This window comes from Lepidochelys olivacea (genome assembly GCF_965140295.1).
Source record: "Lepidochelys olivacea isolate rLepOli2 genome assembly, chromosome: 15".
NCBI lineage: Eukaryota > Metazoa > Chordata > Testudines > Cheloniidae > Lepidochelys > Lepidochelys olivacea.
In genome coordinates, this window is record NC_140425.1 from 4,796,087 (window position 1) to 4,817,161 (window position 21,075).

At 44.2% G+C, this 21,075-nt stretch overlaps 1 protein-coding gene across 2 annotated transcripts in view; it reads left to right on the plus strand.

Annotated features, from left to right (window-relative positions):
• Positions 1-21,075, plus strand: part of OSBP2 (oxysterol binding protein 2) — a 366,039-nt gene that overhangs the window by 28,187 nt on the left and 316,777 nt on the right. The window contains exon 1 of one of the 2 annotated variants that reach the window (XM_084649481.1): positions 11,315-11,376. The exons of the other annotated variant lie outside the window; for it this stretch is intronic. Coding sequence (XP_084505607.1) covers positions 11,318-11,376 — 59 coding nt within the window. The 5' untranslated portion in view covers positions 11,315-11,317. Of the gene's footprint in view, positions 1-11,314; positions 11,377-21,075 lie in introns of those variants that run through there. 2 annotated transcript variants of the gene reach the window in all.

A 21,075-nucleotide genomic window follows, 5' to 3' on the forward strand; every position in this document is an offset into this window, starting at 1 on the left:
GGAAGCAATGTTCAGCTGAGAGTCTTCAATGTTATGCTGCATCCTAATGTGTGTATCATTGTCCTAATATCAGTGACGAACCAGCTTTGTAATAGCAGTTTCAAATCAAGAAACTGAAAGTTCAGGCAGATGAAGTAGTCTTGCCTGACCTAGGCAGCGCACAGGATGCCTAGCGTTGCATGCTAACCTGATGGCTGTGTGGTACAGTGAAGAGCCAGGAGAAAGTTGGCTGTAACTTCAAATCTCCTCCCTCTCTGTAGTTTGTCACAGCTTTAACTTGATTCCAGTATATGACTGCATAAATCTCTACTAATTGTAGTCAATATAGCAACCCAGAACACTTGGATAACTGTCCAAATGGAACTGTTGCTCTAAATGTATATTTGCAGTGGGGGTTTGGTGTATGGGGTCTATCCCCAGGATCCCACGTAATATTTTTTTGGTGGGCGGGGTAGCAGTCACTGCTGTGCCAAAGGTTCCCGTCTGTTTTGGTCTCACTTCTGTGAAGGGCAGGATGCATTCAACCCGGAGAACTAACACTGTTCTCCAGGTTGGCTTTAAGGGATTGCTGAGAAGTGATGAGGCTTCTCCACAAAGCCACTGAGCATACTGTCTGCAGCCGTCTCGCCGTGATAGTCAGAGGAGCACAGGGCTGAATTTGGGATCCTTTTCCAGCCCTGACTGGTGGGAAACCTGCCCTCCCTGCCTTTAGTGCTGCCAAGGGTGGGTTTGTTAAATGCACATTGTACATACACAGACTTACAAAAAACTTATTGCAGCTGTTGTATGTGTGATTTTTCTAGATCTTATGAAAGGAAGAAAGGAAAAGTCCAGGGCTATGTGGCATGTGGGATTTGCTATCTTGTATGAGCCTTAGCTAACAAGCTTTATAAGTTCCTTGAACATGCATATGCTTTCCCTGCATGTCATCTCTCTCCTGAAGTTGCAAGCCTGTTTTTTTTTACTGGGAGTTCTCAGTGTATAATTTTTCAGTTACCTTTGTTAAAATCTTTTATTTTCTAGACCAAGTGAGGGCATTAAAGCAACAGGGGCTGTGTGCATGCTCCTGCAGAGTCTCTCACTTCAGCTATTTGAGCTTTAGGCCTAAGTGCCACTAGATATTTTGGAAATGGAAGTTTTTTTAATCTTGCATAACACAAATGAGTGAAGGGATTTTGCTTAGTTTAACCCCTCAAGCCCGGTCTCCGTTACCTCCTGGAGAAACTGAGCATGGAAAATCTCAGCTTGCATGGTGAATTTTGCAGAAAGCTGTGTGTGTAAGGTTTGCAGTCTTTTAATATAGCATTTAATGTACTGAGAATTTTTTAACGGTGTTAATTGAATTGAGGGTATAATGGCACCTTGCAGCTTGCTCTGTGTTGATGCTTGTTCCCAACCCCCAGTCACTGGGTACTAAATTTCAGTACAGAGTTTTAACTGCTAAGGCTTAAACTCCTAATAACAGTTGCGCTTGGAGATGGAAATGCTGATCCTGACCTTCACTAACATGGCACAAGCAGCGCCTGTAACTTAGTGCCAAGATACTGAGTGATAGGTTAAGTCATACGGAAGATACCCTTGCCACGTTAGCAGGCTGCCCTTTCTTTAATGATACAGCTGGTGGTTCTCACTCAAACTTCCATGTGGAATAGAGTGGCTGGTACAATGTTTTACATACGTGGTTATTCAATGAGTTTTTGATGCAGCTGTGCACGTAGCATTGGTCTTGGTCTTGGTAAATGTGATCTCAAGTTTCATGATCTCGATATCTCAAGTTTTGTCCCCATCTGAACTTGCTTCTTATTTGGCCTTTTCCTTTGAAAAAGGACAGGGTGGTTGTCATGGTGAAATGTGCAGAACTCTCAGCCTTAGAATCAAATCATCTCCGTCCACAGAGCAGATATAGCGCAGACAGCAGTGGAATAAGATTCAGTACCGTTCTCCCCCCCCCCACTCCACCAGGTCGGGGTGACAAACTCACCCCTGACCTGGAGGGGACCAGCTCTGTGTATAGATTCATAGATATTAAGGTCAGAAGGGACCATTATGATCATCTAGTCTGAACTCCTGCACAACGCAGGCCACAGAATTTCACCCACCTACTCCTGCGATAAACCTCTCGCCTATGTCTGAGCTATTGAAGTCCTCAAATCATGGTTTAAAGACTTCAAGGTGCAGAGAATCCTCCAGCAAGTGACCTGTGCCCCATGCTACAGAGGAAGGTGAAAACCCCCCAGGGCCTCTTCCAATCTGCCCCAGAGGAAAATTCCTTCCCGACTGCAAATATGGCGATCAGCTGAACCCTGAGCATATTGGCAAGATTCACCAGCCAGATACCCAGGAAAGAATTCTCTGTAGTATCAGAAGGAAGCTGACAGCAAGTCATCTCTGGTGGGACTTGCTGAGCAGATCTATTTCAGAGGAAAGTATCAGCTCCTATTGTTGAGGCTTTGCTGGCAGAAATTTGGAGTGGATCATATCCTTAGCTATGGATCAGGGTTAGAATGCTGGCCATCAACATGTCTGAAAAAAGCTCGTTTAATCCCACTTAAACCCACCTAAACCCAACAGCTCAAACACTGCTACAAGTACTCCTTTTCTTTTGTCTCCCTAATGTTTCCTCTTCAGCATCAAGTATTTTTGAGATCGAGTTCACGGCACAGAAATTCACATGTTACCCAGAGCTGACTTTTGCTTCATGAAATATGTGGAGGGCAACTTCCCTGGGGGAGAACCTGAATAGCCATATGACAGACTAATTAGAATTTCTCTGCCAGCCATCTGGAATGCAAGGGTTCACTTTTTTCTAATTGTTTGTACCTTCTAATCACTGCTTGTTGTGGGAGAAACATCCATCCCCAATCAGACTAATGAGGGGATCAGCCCAATTAGAATTTTGTAGTACCATGTAGCTTTCCCAGACTGCAATCTTAAAGCATTGGCCGTTTATAAGTCTGTTGCTCTCATCTGCAGGCAGAGTAGTGTAAGCAAACCTACTATCTATTATTTGCCGTCCAAAGTTATTACATTGTCCAGTTCTGCTTATTTTACACTTACATGTCCTCTGTTCTTGTCTTTGCCCTGAGCTGTCTCTGCAGCTTATTAAAGGGCATTTCCTAGTGCCTTAGTCAATGTAAATGTAGTTACACAGCAATAGTGCCATCAGTTTACAGTTGAAGCTGATGTTAATCTTGCAGCACAACAGGAAAGTGGAACATGTAAACTAGCTGGAAAACATTAAAAATTAAACTGGCTGCAAACTAATCTCGTTGAAAGAGAAAGCATGGGAGCAATATTATTTAGGTTGTGATCTCTGACGTCCATGGGAAGGTGTACTGTAGTATTGTAAAACACTGAAACGTATCTTAATAAGATCCTGAGTTAAATAAAATTTAACGTGTGGAAAATTGGGGAAGAAGACTTTGGTTTGGCTTGGGGTAACTTTAGGTTTGTGCTTCAGTATACAGGAGCATCTGTCTATGGAAGGCTCTAGCTGATCCAGTTCAGCTGACTTGTCTTGGATTCCTTTCACATTGTGAATTATTACTCTCTGCCCAAGCAAAAAGAGTGATGTGAGAGTTATACTTAGCTGTCCCTGGCTTCTTAATAGGTGTCAATAATTAATTCTGAATGGCATCTTGGGAACGGCCACTTCTCCAATAGGCCATAATTTTAGCTGTTTTAAAGGCGCAGTTCATATTTGATTTTCTTATACTGCCTTTGTGATAGCTGATGTTGGGCCTGTTTTGGACACGCTTTTTATGTAAAGATGGTTTTTATGATTTATGATTAAAACTTTCAAAATTGGCTAGTGATAGTCTTGGGCAGCCAACTTGACACCTTGAAGGAACCAAAAGTGCTGATCTAGCTACCCTGTGAAAATCACCTGTCAGTTGGGCATTGCTAGACACTATTCTGCTCTGATCTCTGTTCTAGCTAGGCTCCTCACCGTAGTGTCTGAGCACCTTTCAGTAATGCATTACACGCAGTGACTAACGGCTGTTGTGTGTGTTCTCTCATCCTCTGCTAAGGGCTGAACTGTATGCAGGGTAGTGCATTTTTGGAAATTTAATATAAACACACACTGTTATATATCAGAGAAGGGAAGTCAAAGAAATGCACCTTGCATTCAGAGTAGAATTCGGTGTAGTTTGAGATGGTCCTTAGTTCCTGGGGGAGTTGATTCCACAGTCCCTGACTAGCACCAAGAAAGTTGTCTCCTGCACAGACCAATTTTACCCTTACTGTAGAGAATTCCATTGTGCAGAGGAGTAGAGCTGTTGACCACAGTCTTCAACCTGGAGCTTTAGGTGGTCGTCTGGGTATCTCGGGCCCAGGCCATAGAGCATCTTAAAGTTAAAGACTGAGACCTTCAACTTGCTCTGATACACCGTGGGAAGCCGATGGAGGGCCAGTTGTGCTCGTGGTCACTGTGCTTCTGATGATATTTTCTACAGCATTCTGAACTAGCTGTAATTTTTTAAGCACCTAAGGCGTCATTCCTAGGTATATCGCATTGCTGTAGCGCAGCTGAGAGTTGACAAAGGCATGAATAACTCATGCCAGGTCATCATCTGCCGAGTTGGGACGGAGTCTCCTAGCCAAGCAGAAATGGTAGAAAGTATTACTCTCAGAAGAGCTATGTGAGAGCTTAGCATCAATGTGGAATCCAAGAGCACTTCTAAACTACACGCTGAATTGACCAATTGTGGTTGTGTACTGCCAACCCAAAGAGACCATGCCGAAAACTGCCCACTTGTATCACCTCCGTCTTTTGGAAATAATGGACTTGTTTTTTAACATTAGCAAAAGAAAAGAAGAGAGTTTAAGGAAACTGAGAACATGTTCAAAACCTTCTAATAGCTTGAAACTATTTCTCCTTCTTCTAGGTTTTTAATTTTAGAAATTAAGATAAATTGCTTTCTCCAGAGTATGAGTTAGTAATTTTGGGTGCAGTGTTAATGTCGAGTACAAAGAGTCCTTTGTGTCAATAACAATCGGATAATTCATGTGGGATGTAAAGCCAACAGTGTTTTTATGAAATCATTGTAAACTAATGCAAATATTTTTCTTAACCATGTGGCTGAAGGAACTGATTGTAGAAAGGGTGTCTGGTGCAGAGATTGGGTTTGTTAAAACTGTTCTCGTGGCCTTGTCGGTACCCTCCAACAGCCCATTACTTGAGTCTGGCTTTGGCCATTCAGATACATAACGACAGAGGAAGGTTCAGACAGATCTACTTTTTTGGCCACTAGAGAATAGTCCTTGCATTGTTTGCAAGGTTAAGTGAAATGAAACAAGCTTTTTGTTATGCAAACGGTAGTATGAGGGAGCGTGGCACAATTTCTGCATTAAAATGACTCCACTGTTCTGAAAGACGTTGGAGATAGCAAGCCTCGCTAGCCAACACAGCTTTAGGATCTTTATGGTGGTGGGGGGTGGGGAAATGAGTTGCAGAAGTTGTGTTTGGATTTACATTGATTTTTCCAGGACATTATAAGAGACAGGGTGGTGAGGCAATATCTTATGTTGGACCAACATCTGTTGGTGAGAGAGAAACTTTTGAAAGCTTGTTTACCAGCAGAAGCTAGTCCAGTAAATGAGATTCTCACCCACCTTGTCTCTCTCCTACCCTAGACCAGCATGGCTACAAAAACACTGCAAACAGGAAATTACAGACAAGAAAGCAATTTTCTTTCCTTGTCTAATAGGAAAACATCCATTTTTAAATGAGATCCCTTTTAGGTGTATTTTAGTCTGCCTGGTACCTGTTACAATACCATACAGTTATACCTATGTCCAAGGTTACATTGTAAAGGTCTCAATGGTCAGGGTGAGCTGGAATTTCATAGAATATCAGGGTTGGAAGGGACCTCAGGAGGTCATCTAGTCCAACCCCCTGCTCAAAGCAGGACCAATCCTCAATTTTTGCCCCTGATCCCTAAATGGCCCCTCAAGGATTGAACTCTCAACCGTGGGTTTAGCAGGCCAATGCTCAAACCACTGAGCTATCCCTCAGCATGAGTAATAAGCAAGGAAGGATGATTGAGTCCGTCACTGCCAGGTTCCCATCACAGGGAAATGTCATCCCCTCCCACAGAGTAAAGTGCTGGCCAGTTAGTTCAGTAGGCCTGCTACGTACTAAGGCCCCAACATCCTTTTCCAAAGACACACTAAAATAGCATGATGGCTGAATTGTTACCCTTGGCTACCCTACAAAAGTGAGCAGGAAGCAAAATAGCCAGGAACAGCTAGAGGAAACAAGGCTCAGTGTAGCCAGTTGGGGACTAGATGTGAATGGGTGTGAATACTGCAGCCCTTTGCTCCAACACAAACCTCATCCCAATTCAGTGCCTCCTGGAGAGGCTGGCAATGGAAATTATTCTCTAGGACAGAGAAGAGAAGGCAAAGAGGAGGGGAATATGGTGCAACTATTATGTGACTTTACTTACTCAGCGTTATGCAGTGACTGAGCTGACTGTAAGGCGTCTAATTACAGTTGGAAGCATGACCTAGCCAGATAAGGTGCCAGGTCGCTCTAGAATGGGTCTAATGCTCTAGCAATGCAGTAGTGTTCACCTTGCAGCATCCTTGAACTCTTAGGGTATGTTTGTACTGTGGTGATAAACCTGTGGCACCGAATCTCAGAGCCTGGCTCGCCTGACTCGGGCTTGCAGGGCTCGGGCTGTGGGGCTAAAAGTTGTCGTGTAGGCATTTGGGCTGAGGGCAGAGCCTGGATTCCGCATCATGGGGCCTGAGCCCCAACATCTGCACTACAATTTTATTGCCCCGCAGGCCGAGCCCCACAAGCCTGAGTCAGCTGACCTGGACCGGCCGCAGCGTGTCGCAGGTCTTATCGCAGTGTAGACAGAACCTTCGCGTCCATTTGGAGCAATGCCCACCCGGCCAACACATGTATCTCTGCTTCACCATCCTTCACGTTTACAGGCATATTAGTGGGTGAAGGCGGGTGGACTTTGGCTTCCTTTCATGCCATTTCAGTACTTTCCACACAGTTCTGTTAGTGTACATGGGGTGGAGTGTGGCCTCCTTTCCTTATCTATTTGTGAGTGTTCAGTCAAACATTACTGCCCCAGGAATCGGTGGCTATGTCTACGCTGCAGCTGGGAAGCAGGTAGACAGACACGCTAGCTCTGCTCCAACTGGCATGCTAAAAACCGCAGGGCGGCCATAGAGTCACGGGCAGTGGTATGGGCTAGGCAGCCGAGGATGGACCCAGAGGGGTCGGGTGGGTTGTACTCGGGGGGCTAGCTCGTGCCTCAGCATCCATAGTGCTGCTGTTAGTGCACGACTTGAGCAGATCTAGCGCGTGTCCGTCCGCCCGGGCAGGGCTGGGAGGCGTGCTCCAGCTTCACAGTGGGCACAGCCCATTGCTCCGAAGGTGGAGTTTCATCTAGCTTCAGCCTCCTACTGGAGCTGATGGAAATGCAGATTATTTTTTTGATCCCTACAACTGTCTTAATTTCCAGCTCAGTTTTAGGGAGGGCCTGGAATGACAAGAGAATTGAAGGGCAGCAGCTGGCGTGCTGTGATTACCCATCTCATGGAGGAGAAAGTTGTGTGCATAAATCCTCTGTCCTTGTGTGCACGGTCAAGGCCCACTGTCTGAAAGGACACATCCTGGCAGAAGTTCCTTAGGGGTGAGCTAGGTACAGTACTGACAAGATTGCTGCAGAGTAGCTAGGAGGCTCTCTGTAGAACTGCTTCCCAAAGCCAGCAATAGAAAAGGGGGGCGATCTGAGAAATATCTGGCCTTGGGACACTTTGTAGGGAGGAACAGGATGGTGCAGAAGGTTCAGTGGAACCAAACAATATTTGTGAATCCTTCTGTTTTATCCCTACTCCTGTTAGTTCTCTGTACGATTGGGGAGACCCCTCACTTCAGGCCTTACCTTTCACACGACTCTCTGTCTGGGGCAGCTTTGATTGAGATGTGTTCTGATCTCCTTCAGCATGCAGTACTCCACAGTATGTTACAGAACACAGGGCGTTGTAGGCAGCAAAGGGGCTAGGCCCAAAGCAATCATAGCAGCAATGGCTGGAGTAACTGGTTTGCAACAGGACGATTTGCATTCTGTTTTCCTTTCTCCATGTATGGCTTTTTCAGTAACTGTTGCATGATGTTGGGTGGGGGGCTGACAGGGGACAGTCAGATTCTATTGGAATTGCTAATAGTTTGTCAGTGAGTTTGGGAGTGTTGGGGTCATAAACAGTGGCCTGAGATCTGGTATCAGGACTGTGAGATATGGTATTTGACCATGAGACATTTTTTTCCCCCGACACTGTTACAAGACCCTAGCTAGATGATAGCTAGACAAGTATCCAGTCAACTCGGCGTCTGCTGTCCCAGCTGGTATAAACAGTTGATATATGGGTGTGGTCACCTGGTGACAAACCACTGCAGGTGAGGATTGCAGCTGATCTGAATTGTTCCACAGTTTTGCTTCTGTCACATACTTGCTACTCATGTGATTGTTTTGTTGAGCCCAGTTGATGTGAACAGCACTGTCTAGTACACGGAGATGTGGTATTTTGTGACTCTCTGCTATTACAGGATGCACAGATCTCCAAGTAGGTTATCAAAATCTATTGTGGTGAAAGCAGGAGGAGGAAACTGCTCAGCATTCAATAACCTTGCTACAGACATTATATTTTTCTTCTGGACTGCAAATCATCTCTCCATTGCTCTGCTTTTGGGCGTTCGCATCTTCCTGGTCTCCCTGATTCACGTCACAGCTCTTTTGCAGAACAGAGGTGTTCCGTGAAACTGCTGGAATTCACATCTCCATTGCAGCACTTCTGTGTAACTAGTGAGATTCTTCAGCTTCTCTAAGCAGCCACTGCTAGTGTTCCCTTGGACCCTCCTCAGCTCACTCAACCACTCCTTCAGGTTGCCAGTGGCCTTTTGAGGGTGCTAATTCCTGCCAGATCGGCCGTTCTCATTCTCTTTCAGCCTATGGAGATGCACAAAACAAGATTTTACCAATTCCATGGGCCAAAATACTAAGAGCAGCAGATCTGGTAAGGCTTGGTCCCGAGTACAGAGCCAGGGGCTCAAGTTGGCTTGTATTTGAGCCGCTGGCCTGTGCTTCTGTTTGTGCTGCAATGTCCACATTGGCATTGTTGGTGAGCTAGCTGGGGCAGAGTGAGCACATGTCTGTCTGCGCTGGAAGGCTTCCTCCGCACTGTTACCTGCTTTGGAGTTATTCTGGGGCAGGGCTCTGGCCTGTGCTATGCAGGAGGCCAGACTAGATGGTCACAATGGTTCCTTCTGCCTTGAAATCTAGGACTCTGTTCCTCCTGCTTTTCTCTAGGCCTGTGTCTTGGTGCTCTGCCTTGCTACTCTGTGGCACAGCCAGGAGAGCCCCAGAGCTCTCAGGCTGGACTTCGGCCCGGTGACTATGCTGTTGTAGGGAGAGCTGCACAAGTGAAAGCTTGAACTCCAAATAGCGAGTCCTGATAGGGGGGCACTGGAGGGCCAAATACAGTAGGCAGGCTGCTGTGCATCCATTTTTTGTTTAAAGGGACAAGGTCAATGTTTTGCCTCACACTCAGACCTCCTTTCAACATGAAATATATTTAACTTCCTTCCTCAACTTGGGGAATAGAGGAAATCTCTGTACCCAAAACAAGGACCACAGCACAGATAAAATTCCAGTTGCTCTCCTGGATTTGTAAGCCCCAGATTTCTGGGTTCTTCCCAATCGTAGGCACACTGCTCAGGTACCCAGTTCGTTCTTGAGAGCAAGGACAGATTTTGAAATATGTAAGAATCCCCTCTCCCAGAGCAAGAGCCTTGTATATTTCAATATCTTGTCTGCTCATGTGAACAGAGCAGGCAGGCAGAGCGGAGGGGCAGCATCACCCACGCATGTCTGCAAAGCAAAACCCAGCTTAGAAAGCTCTGATTCTTAGTCATACTGTCCTGATAGTAGCCATTTCAGTCTTGTTGGAAAGTTGTTTCCAAATCAGTCTCTAAGCTCATGTCTCCATGGAGCATCTTTCTCATTTTCTCCCTTCAAAAGAAGGTGAATATCAGCAGTGTTCTGCAAAAAGTTACGTCTCTCTAATCTGCTAGCATGTCAGAATGGGCCAAGGCAGTGTATGTGTCTCTCCCTGCCCCCAGAGGGCTCACTGCTTCAGTGGGGAAAGATCTTGGATGGGATGGGAGTGTCTTATAGCATTTCCGGTTTAGGAGCAGAGAACTCTACCAGAAGAATTGGCAGAGAGTCCTGTGGCACCTTATAGACTAACAGACGTATTGGAGCATAAGCTTTCCTGGGTGAATACCCACCTCGTCAGATGCAACCCACAAAAGCTTATGCTCCAATACATCCGTTAGTCTATAAGGTGCCACAGGACTCTTCGCTGCTTTTAGAGATCAGGACTAACACTGCTACCCCCTGATACTTGCCAGAAGAATGTGATTCCTTTAAATCATTCTAACAGTGAAACTCGGTTCAGCTGTCGTGCTGAAGAAATCAAGCTATTGAGAGATCAGCTATAAGTGTCAGATTTGGCAAATTTCAGAGTAGTGAGCCTGGTGTATGACTAGCAGTTTGGCTATATCATTGGTTGGGCTGGGGCAGTTTCTTTACCACATCCTTTCAAAGTTGTGTTTCTTTGAAAGTGCTTGCAGTGTGGTCTGGTCTTGGTTCAGCTTGTATGTTAGTTGCTTTCCACGTTTCGCGTGTGGGATTTTGGAAGGCCCTCTCCTCTATAACTCACCCTCCAACATATCTTCTGTTGTACTGGCTGGGGGCTGCTAGACAGTACATTCCCCTGATTCTCTTTACCCACTCTCCAGAGAAGAGGAGCCACTGCAGTTTTACTGCTTCTTCAACTCTTTTGCCGCCTTGGCTGTTCTTGCCAGATGTGAACTGTGGTATTGATCTAAGGACATGGCAGATTGTTTTGCTTAATGAGAAAAGCAGGAGATTGAGTTGAGGGTCTTGGCTCAGAGAAGGAATGTTGTTCCGTGGTTAGAGCAGGGGCGTTACTTCCATTCTTGGGCCAGTCACTATCTCAACATGTGACCTTGGACAAACCCTCTCCATGTCTGTTTTCCAGCTCATAAAATGAGCAGTTAACTGCTGCAACAATTTATCAAGGCTCCTGGTGGATTCTCCATAACTGACCATTTTTAAATCAAGACGGATGCTTTCCTAAAAGATCTGCTCTACAAATTATTTTGGGGAAGTCCTATGGTCTGTGCTGTTCAGGAGATCAGATTAGATAATCACAATGGTCCATTCTGGCTTTAGGGTCTATGAATCTATGGAAAATGGATATTGTAATGCTTTCCAGCATGGTGAGGACTAATGGATGCTTTGGGATCCACAGGCATAAGGTGCTGTAAGTACCCCGCAGCATTAGCACTGATTTCAGTCCTCCTACACAGTGTGGCTTTCCCTATTTTAACCTCTGTGTGTTTGGTTTTCTTTTCTTTATGGAGGATTTTGAGAGAAAGTAGGACAAACCTAGTCCTCTCATGTAATCGCAATGCAGCACCTGGCTGAGTCCCCTTGGTTCATTAATCATCCAGCTGCTGATTGCGGATTTAGGGAGGCAGAGAGCTCTAGGTAGCAGCATCTCCTCAGCCTGTAAGGACATCACGTGATTTGACTGATCTGAAACAAGCAAAAGCACTCAGACTAGAACACTGAAGTCACATGGTGCCATTATTTGTGCTTAAGAAGCTATTTCTGGAACAGCACTTCAAACTCAAACATGAGCATATATATTTTCCCTGCAAAACTGCTGGCTTCGTGTATATGCCTATTACCAAAAATGTGCAAAGCCTTTGTTGTCTTGAGTCTTAGACGCATAAACCTTCCTTCTTACTATGATTTATTTATGTATGGTCATTTCACACACGCAACTAATCATGTTAGATAGACTAGACTGTTCCTGAAAAATTGATATCCCGAAAGGAGCAGAACGTATGGCAAGAAAAACAGATTTTCATATAAATGGCATTTTATGAAGAATTTCAGTTTTCTTAAGCAGAGCTTTGGTGACAAAACTACTACTGTATTTGAATGGTAACCTGGCAGCTGGCCAGTTGTGCCTATTAATGCATTATAATGTTAAAAAGGCAATTATTAATTGTAGCAGCTTTATGTTCAGTGATTACGTACAGACACTTACAACACTGCTTTTCCCAAGGCAAAGAATGACTCAGACATCTGCTTCTAAATTGTGCTGGCTCTCATCATGACAGCCTTGTGCTCTAAAGGGAAGAACAAATCCTGTTTGTTAAAATGTCTGACTGGAACTTCTGAAGGAGAAGCAGAATATAATGTGCATTCCAGACATTTTAGCTGGTTTGAAGGATTGAGATTTTCATGTAAATGTTTAATTTATCCTTCATCTCTGGGTTAGATTTTAATGGGAAGGAAAAGAATCTTTCTCTTAGGGATGGCTATTAATTCTCAACACTTGATTGACTTCTTGTGCCTTTCAAAGGACTGGCATGAAGAGGTGGCTGGTTTCAGAAGCACAGTAATGGTCCTCACAGCAATATAGTGGCTCAGCTTCGTAGCCAGCTCACTTCACCTGGTGTAATTGAATTACAGAGCATGGTGGCATTTAGGACATATCAGGCTTACCCATTTAATCAGGCTTTAACTAAGGCCTGGTCTACACTAGAAATTTAGGTCAGTTTAACTGAATCAGTGAGGGGTGTGTGAAAAATCCACATCCCCTGAGAGGCATAGTTAAGCTGATCCAAATCCCTGTGTAGACTGTGCTAGGTTGACACACGAATTCTCTCATCGACTAGTTACCCCCTCTTGGGGAGGTGAGTTACCTACGCTGACAGGAGAACTTCCATTGACAGAGGTAATGTCCACGCTGAAGTGGTGCAGCGGCCCCGTTGTAGTGTTTTAAGTATAGACGGGCCCTGATTTCTATGAGACGAGTCGGGAGGTCCTGCTATGGGACAGATAAAGGGGCAGTGCAATTTATTCAGTCATTCTCATGACTGACTTAATTTTATAATTTTTTTCAACTTCCTGTGGAAAGTGCACAATGGTTACCATAGAAATACAAGAGGAGATGTATTAGCTTCTCCACCTCAAGAATTCTCTGGTCATTGACTGAATATGGCCTGCTGGCTTTTTCAGATCATCATGGGAAAATCATTTACCTGTTCGATCGGACCTTTTGTAGTAGCCTGGTAGGGCTGATAACTTGGAGGAGGAATATACTTAAATTGCATTATGAACTTGCATGTGTGCCAGTGACTTCATATCAAATTTGCTCCATTCAACTTAGTCTGACTAACAGCCAGCACGACAAGCTCACACTGGGATCTGAGAGTCAGTCAGGGCTATTTCTGGTTCAGTGATCCCTGTGTGTGCACAATAAATAAACAAATAAAAATCTGCCATCAGAACTTAGCCAACAGTTTTGTTTCATGGGCCACAATAGAATCCAGCTTGTTCTCTCCTAGCTGTATGGGCTCAGGAATTAACAGTAATAAAAGCTTACTTGATCAAGAGTCAGCAGATGAGTCTAAATAGACCTGGGACTGATCTGTTGCATTAAGTTGGTGACACTTTTACACTGACCTATCCTTTGAGCAGTCTCCAAGGACTCTTTTTTTCGAGTGCACCTACACTCTGTTTTTAACACTCCTTGGGTATATTTTTTGAAAGTGCTGAAGCTCCATTTTCTGTAGTGATTTATGCACTTGGGAGCCTAAGTCCCATTGCCTTTCAGTAAGATTTAGGCTCTTACATGTCCAAATCACTTTTGAAAATGGGGCTTAGCTCATAAGGCACTCAAGGCTTTTGAATATGTTAGCCTTAGTCTCCATGGTGAGAGTTCTTGGTGGAAGTTGGTTAGTAATTGCGTGATGGGGCAGTCACACTTTGGGGTGCAATCCAGACCAGTGAGGGGTTGTCACCTCTTATGCTGTAACCCTAGTGCCTCACAATGCTTCTCCCACTGCAGCTCTCTGCCTGGGGAGCTCACTGTCAGCACCAAGCATGCAGGTCACGCTCTGAGTGTCTGTTCCGTTGTTATACAAATAAAATAAAAACCAGCAGGATCTTATTAAAGGGAAAAAGGCAAAATACCACATTTATTGTGAATACAGAAAGAATCATAGTAAGCAGTTAGTTATAGCTATAACATTCCATTCAATCTCATATTTATTCACACATTCATTCATACAAACACACACACACAGGTTCTGCAAGGTTGTTATCTTAGTTACCAGCCTTAGAGTTGCTCATGCCAAGCCACTGGCCACGTGGCCTGGACATGAGGAGGGAGCAGGGCCTTGTCAGATGCTCATCTGATGCTCCTGGAAGTTGGTTTGCAGAATCAGACCCCAAAGTTCTCACTTTCTAGAGTCCATTTTTATAGGAGTTTCTTCTTATGCCAGTCTGTGGGAATTGCTTCATCATGCTGTTGCTGAATCAATCAGCAGATGGCACATTCCTGATGGCTCCGTGCTACCAGATGTTATCTTGTTCTTTGGTTCTCCCATTCTGGAGGCTGTTGGGTGGATTCCAGTCTGCCCTCCGGGGGTCCTCTGGTTATTTCCATTTGATGCCTTCTTGAGCCGATGGACACTGGATTCTTAGGCTGGCACCTCCCTGATCATTCAGTTATTATCCACACAAAGCATCCATCCACATACATCCTCTATCTCTATTTTAATCACAATTGTTAACAAAGCGAGATGAATACAACAAAAGGGCGGGGAGTCTCTGGGTGCTGTTTCTGTTGTTGCAGAGCATTGCTTTGAGTCTCTCTCTGTGTGAGTAGTTACAAAGAATTGCTTTGAGAACAGAAAAGAAAAGGAGTACTTGTGGCACCTTAGAGACGAACCAATTTATTTGAGCATAAGCTTTCGTGAGCTACAGCTCACTTCATCGGATGCATACTGTGGAAAATACAGAAGATGTTCTTATACATACAAACCATGAAAAGATGGGTGTTTAGCACTACAAAAGGTTTTCTCTCCCCCCACCCCACTCTCCTGCTGGTAATAGCTTATCTAAAGTGATCACTCTCCTTACAATGTGTATGATGATCAAGTTGGGCCATTTCCAGCACAAATCCAGGGTTCTCCGACTGGTTTATGAATGTTATAATTCTTGACATCCAATTTGTGTCCATTTATTCTTTTACGTAGAGACTGTCCAGTTTGCCCAATGTACATGGCAGAGGGGCATTGCTGGCACATGATGGCATATATCACGTCGGTGGATGTGCAGGTGAAGGAGCCTTTGATAGTGTGGCTGATGTTGTTAGGCCCTGTGATGGTGTCCCCTGAATAGATATGTGGGCACAGTTGGCAATGGGCTTTGTTGCAAGGATAGGTTCCTGGGTTAGTGGTTCTGTTGTGTGGTATGTGGTTGCTGGTGAGTATTCACTTAAGGTTGGGGGGCTGTCTATAGGCAAGGACTGGCCTGTCTCCAAAGATCTGTGAGAGTGATGGGTCGTCCTTCAGGATAGGTTGTAGATCCTTGATAATGCATTGGAGGGGTTTTAGTTGGGGGCTGAAGGTGACGGCTAGTGGCGTTCTGTTATTTTCTTTGTTAGGCCTGTCCTGTAGTAGGTGACTTCTGGGAACTCTTCTGGCTCTATCAATCTGTTTCTTCACTTCCGCAGGTGAGTATTGTAGTTGTAAGAATGCTTGATAGAGATCTTGTAGGTGTTTGCCTCTGTCTGAGGGGTTGGAGCAAACAGAGACCTCCCTACCAACACTACAAAAAGGAGGATTCTAGGTGGACTCTTCCTGAAGGTTGAGACAGCAGACTGGACTTCTACATAGTGCTTCCGCCGACGTGCATGGGCTGAAATTGTGGAAAAGCAGCATCGCTTGCCCCACAACCTCAGCTGTGCAGAACACAATGCCATCCACAGCCTCAGAAAGAACTCTGACATCAAATTCAATAAGTCTGACAAAGGAGGTGCTGTTGTCATAATGAATAGTTCAGAATATGAACAAGAGGCTGCTCGGCAGCTCTCCAACACCACTTTCTACAAGTCAGTACCCTCTGATCCCACTGAGAGGTACCAAAAGAAACTACAGCATTTGCTCAAGAAACTCCCTGAAAAAGCACAAGATCAAATCCGCACAGACACACCCCTGGAACCCCAACCTGGGATATTCTGTCTACTACCCAAGATCCATAAACCTGAAAATTCTGGGCGCCCCATCATCTCAGGCATTGGCACCCTGACTGCAGGATAGTCTGGCTATGTAGACTCCCTCCTCAGGCCCTATGCTACCAGCACTCCCAGCTACCTTCGAGACACCACTGACTTCCTGAGGAAACTACAATCCATCGGTGATCTTCCTGATAACACCATCCTGGCCACTATGGATGTAGAAGCCCTCTACACCAACATTTCACACTAAGATGGACTACAAGCCGTCAAGAACACTATCCCTGATAATGTCACGGCTAACCTGGTGGCTGAACTTTGTGACTTTGTCCTTACCCATAACTATTTCACATTTGGGGACAATGTATACCTTCAAATCAGCGGCACTGCTATGGGTACCCGCATGGCCCCACAGTATGCTAACATTATTATGCTGACTTAGAACAACGCTTCCTCAGCTCTCATCCCCTAACGCCCCTACTCTACTTGCGCTACATTGATGACATCTTCATCATCTGGACCCATGGAAAAGAAGCCCTTGAGGAATTCCACCATGATTTCAACAATTTCCATCCCACCATCAACCTCAGCCTGGTCCAGTCCACACAAGAGATCCACTTTCTGGACCCTACAGTGCTAATAAACGATGGTCACAGAAACACCACCCTATACCGGAAACCTACTGACCGCTATTCCTACCTACATGCCTTCAGCTTTCACCCTGACCACACCACACGATCCATTGTCTACAGCCAAGCTCTGCGATACAACCGCATTTGCTCTAACCCCTCAGACAGAGACAAACACCTACAAGATCTCTATCAAGCATTCTTACAACTACAATACCCACCTGCAGAAGTGAAGAAACAGATTGATAGAGCCAGAAGAGTTCCCAGAAGTCACCTACTACAGGACAGGCCTAACAAAAAATATAAGAGAACTCCACTAGCCATCACCTTCAGCCCCCAACTAAAACCCCTCCAATGTATTATCAAGGATCTACAACCTATCCTGAAGGATGACCCAACACTCACAGCTCCCCAACCTGAAGCGAATACTCACCAGCAACCACATACCACACAACAGAACCACTAACCCAGGAACCTATCCTTGCAACAAAGCCCGTTGCCAACTGTGCCCACATATCTATTCAGGGGACACCATCACAGGGCCTAATAACATCAGGCACGCTATCAAAGGCTCGTTCACCTGCACATCCACCGACGTGATATATGCCAGCAATGCCCCTCTGCCATGTACATTGGTCAAACTGGACAGTCTCTACGTAAAAGAATAAATGGACACAAATCAGATGTCAAGAATTAGAACATTCATAAACCAGTCGGAGAACACTTCAGTCTCTCTGGTCACTCAATTTCTGATCTCAAAGTGACTATCCTTCAACAAAAAAACTTAGAAAACAGACTCCAGCGAGAGACTGCTGAATTGGAATTAATTTGCAAATTGGTTACAATTAACTTAAGTTTTTATAATGACTCAACCATTCCCAGTCTCTATTGAAGCCTATTTCCCCTTGTTTATTCCTCGCACACACCCCCCCCCCACTGTTCCTCAGACGTTCTTGTTAAACCCTGGATTTGTGCTGGAAATGGCCCACCTTGATCATCATACACATTGTAAGGAGAGTGATCACTTTAGATAAGCTAAAAAGAAAAGGAGTACTTGTGGCACCTTAGAGACTAACCAATTTATTTGAGCATAAGCTTTCGTGAGCTACAGCTCACTTCATCAGATGCATATCGTGGAAACTGCAGCAGACTTTATATATACACAGAGAATATGAAACAATACCTCCTCCCACCCCACTGTCCTGCTGGTAATAGCTTATCTAACGTGATCATCAGGTGGGCCATTTCCAGCACAAATCCAGGTTTTCTCACCCTCCACCCCCCCACACAAATTCACTCTCCTGCTGGTGATAGCCCATCCAAAGTGACAACTCTTTACATAATGTGCATGACAATCATAAGCTATTACCAGCAGGAGAGTAGGGTGGGGGGAGAGAAAACCCTTTGTAGTGCTAAACACCCATTTTTTCATGGTTTGTATGTATAAGAACATCTTCTGTATTTTCCACAGTATGCATCCGATGAAGTGAGCTGTAGCTCACGAAAGCTTATGCTCAATTAAATTGGTTAGTCTCTAAGGTGCCACAGGTCCTCCTTTTCTTTTTGCGAATACAGACTAACACGGCTATTACTCTGAAACTTGTCATTATTTGAGAACAGACTCTGTCTTAGAATGTAATAACAGAATTAGCAGCTTGCAAGTTTCACACAGAGAGGGAGAGAAACAGTACCAAAACCCAAGAGACCTCTTAATTAGTAATACCCTGGAATTTAAACTATGGGGAATCAAACTAATTTGTGATTTTAATACAGAACTTCTTTAATATGATCCAACATAATGATGGAAGCTTGCTTATATTTTCCAAAGTTCAATGACCTCATGCTGTTTTCCCCTTCCTGTGGATTTCCTATCCCCTCCTGATTTCTATGTAAATGGGGCTTCTCCTGGTTTTTGTCACACCTTGCTTAATTTCATTGGAGACAGGCAGATAGCTGCCTTCCCTCCTGTCTGGAAGGGACCCTGTTTCCTCCTTTGTTTGATTGCAGACTGTAACTCATAATATTAGTAACTCATAATATTAGTGAGTATCCTTAAAGCCTTATGTAGCGGTAATACATACTCCTCACAATGATCTCACCAGTGTGTCATGAACTTTCAGAAAAGACCTCCCTTGTTACACTTCTATAAATCAGTTGATTAAATTGTTTATCACTTGAGAGTCAGCCTCTCTGCTTATAATAGACCAGTAAACCTTTGCAATGAATTCTTTGAAAAGTAAAAGCCAGATCAAGCTTTTCTTTTCTGCCAGGTTTCAGAGTAGCAGCCGTGTTAGTCTGTATTTGCAAAAAGAAAAGGAGTACTTGTGGCACCTTAGAGACTAACCAATTTATTTGAGCATAAGCTTTCGTGAGCTACAGCTCACTTCATCGGATGCATTCAGTGGAAAATACAGTGGGGAGATGTATATTTTTCTGCCATGCTGTCTCCTCCCAGACTTGTTACCTATTGGTTTCAGTTCCATTATATGTAAATAGACCTCCATTGTCCCTGCCTGATGACCAGGTTATCAGAAAAGCAAATACAAGTTCCTTTGTCTAGGGTAGTCTGGGCTTAGGCATTGCTTGGCAAATACCTTTAAGGACATAATTTTAGTGCATTCACAACTTTTTGTACATACCTCTGCATGCATCATGCAAGAATATTAATGATCATTGAGTTATTAATTTTTGAATGACCTATTTCATGACCTTTCTTAGATAAAGATTATAACAATAGGGTATTAGGTGGACTCATATCCAGCTTCTCGTCCACTGTCACCCCAGGTCCTTTTCTGCAGAACTGCTTCCTAGCCATTTGGTCCCTAGTCTGTAGCTGTGCATTGGATTTTTCCGTCCTAAGTGCAGGACTCTGCACTTATCCTTGTTGAACCTCATCAGATTTCTTTTGGCCCAATCCTCCAGTTTGTCTAGGTCCCTCTGTATCCTATCCCTACCTGCCACCGTATCTACCACTCCTCCTAGTTTAGTATCATCCTCAAATTTGCTGAGAGTGCAATCCACACCATATATAGTGTGGTATAGGATATAGTGAGTCAATTCATTAAGTGCAGATAATGCTTCCTTTGCTTAATCAGTTAGCTTTAAATGCAGGACATGTTTTGATAAACTTTTTTCTTATATCCAGCACATTTGAGATTTAAATTAAACTAACTTTAAATGCAGTTTGTGCATTTGTAACTGAATTTTTATCTCCATCCAAATGCAGCTTGACAGAAACAGAGTGAAACGTTAATCTAATAAAAAAAAAAATCTTCAGTCACCATTTTGTAGCATTATAAAAATGTAAAGATTAACTATATGAATAAATGTATGTTAAGTTATATACTTGTTTAAATTTGCGTAGCTAGAGAGCATCCTCCAAGTTTAGTGTAAAGGCTGTATTTAGTTGCTAATCAGCATGTTGTAAAGTTTACTAACAAACGAAAATCAACCTTTCTTTAGGAAAATAACTAATGTACAAAGAAAGAACAAGATTAAAATCAATGATTTAAATAAAGGTTTCCTGCTTGCTGATTTAAATTTGATTTAAATCAGTCTACCCTGCTTTTAATCCATATTTCCTCGTACTAATATCCCAGACCTCTGAGAAGCTTGGAACAGGAATGTGGAATGGTTACAATGGTTAATAATTAGAACATTTCTAAAATAGCAACCAAGAGCTCAGGTTGCCAATGACTGGGGCATTAACACTATTCCAATCTCTCAAACTTCTATTCAACCCCAAGAAATCCAGGCTAACTTAAGTAGAGACGGCAGACTTTATCCGTGCTACTCTAGACTCCCCAACAGCAAGAGCCTGCCTACCCAAGGAGAGATTTGCCACCCTATCCGATCTCAACATCACAGTTCACCCCACAAACCACAGTAAGGATTTGCCTACTTACCTTGGATCATACGTTGGCCTCCATATGTGACTCCCCATGCAAGGGTGCACCTCAGATGCCTCCAGACGTGACAAAGGGCAGCGTATACCCCAAACAGACACAGCCTCTCCAAACGTTAAGTGCCTCGGAAGGTGCTGGACTCACTCATGTGGTGGAAAGACCTATGGAGGCGTAATAGGATATTGGGAAATCTCAGCTCAGTTTACAAAGGCTACTTTGTGTCCTCTTCATATCAAGGGAGGGGCAGACTAGGTAATAAATGTACACAGGTCAGGCCTCTGATCAGGGCCAGACAGTACACTTCTGGGGTGCGAGGCTGGGGGCTTGGGAGATTTGCTGGTGCCTTTCACTGTGTCATTCATGAGTGGCTCAGGAAACACTCATGCAGG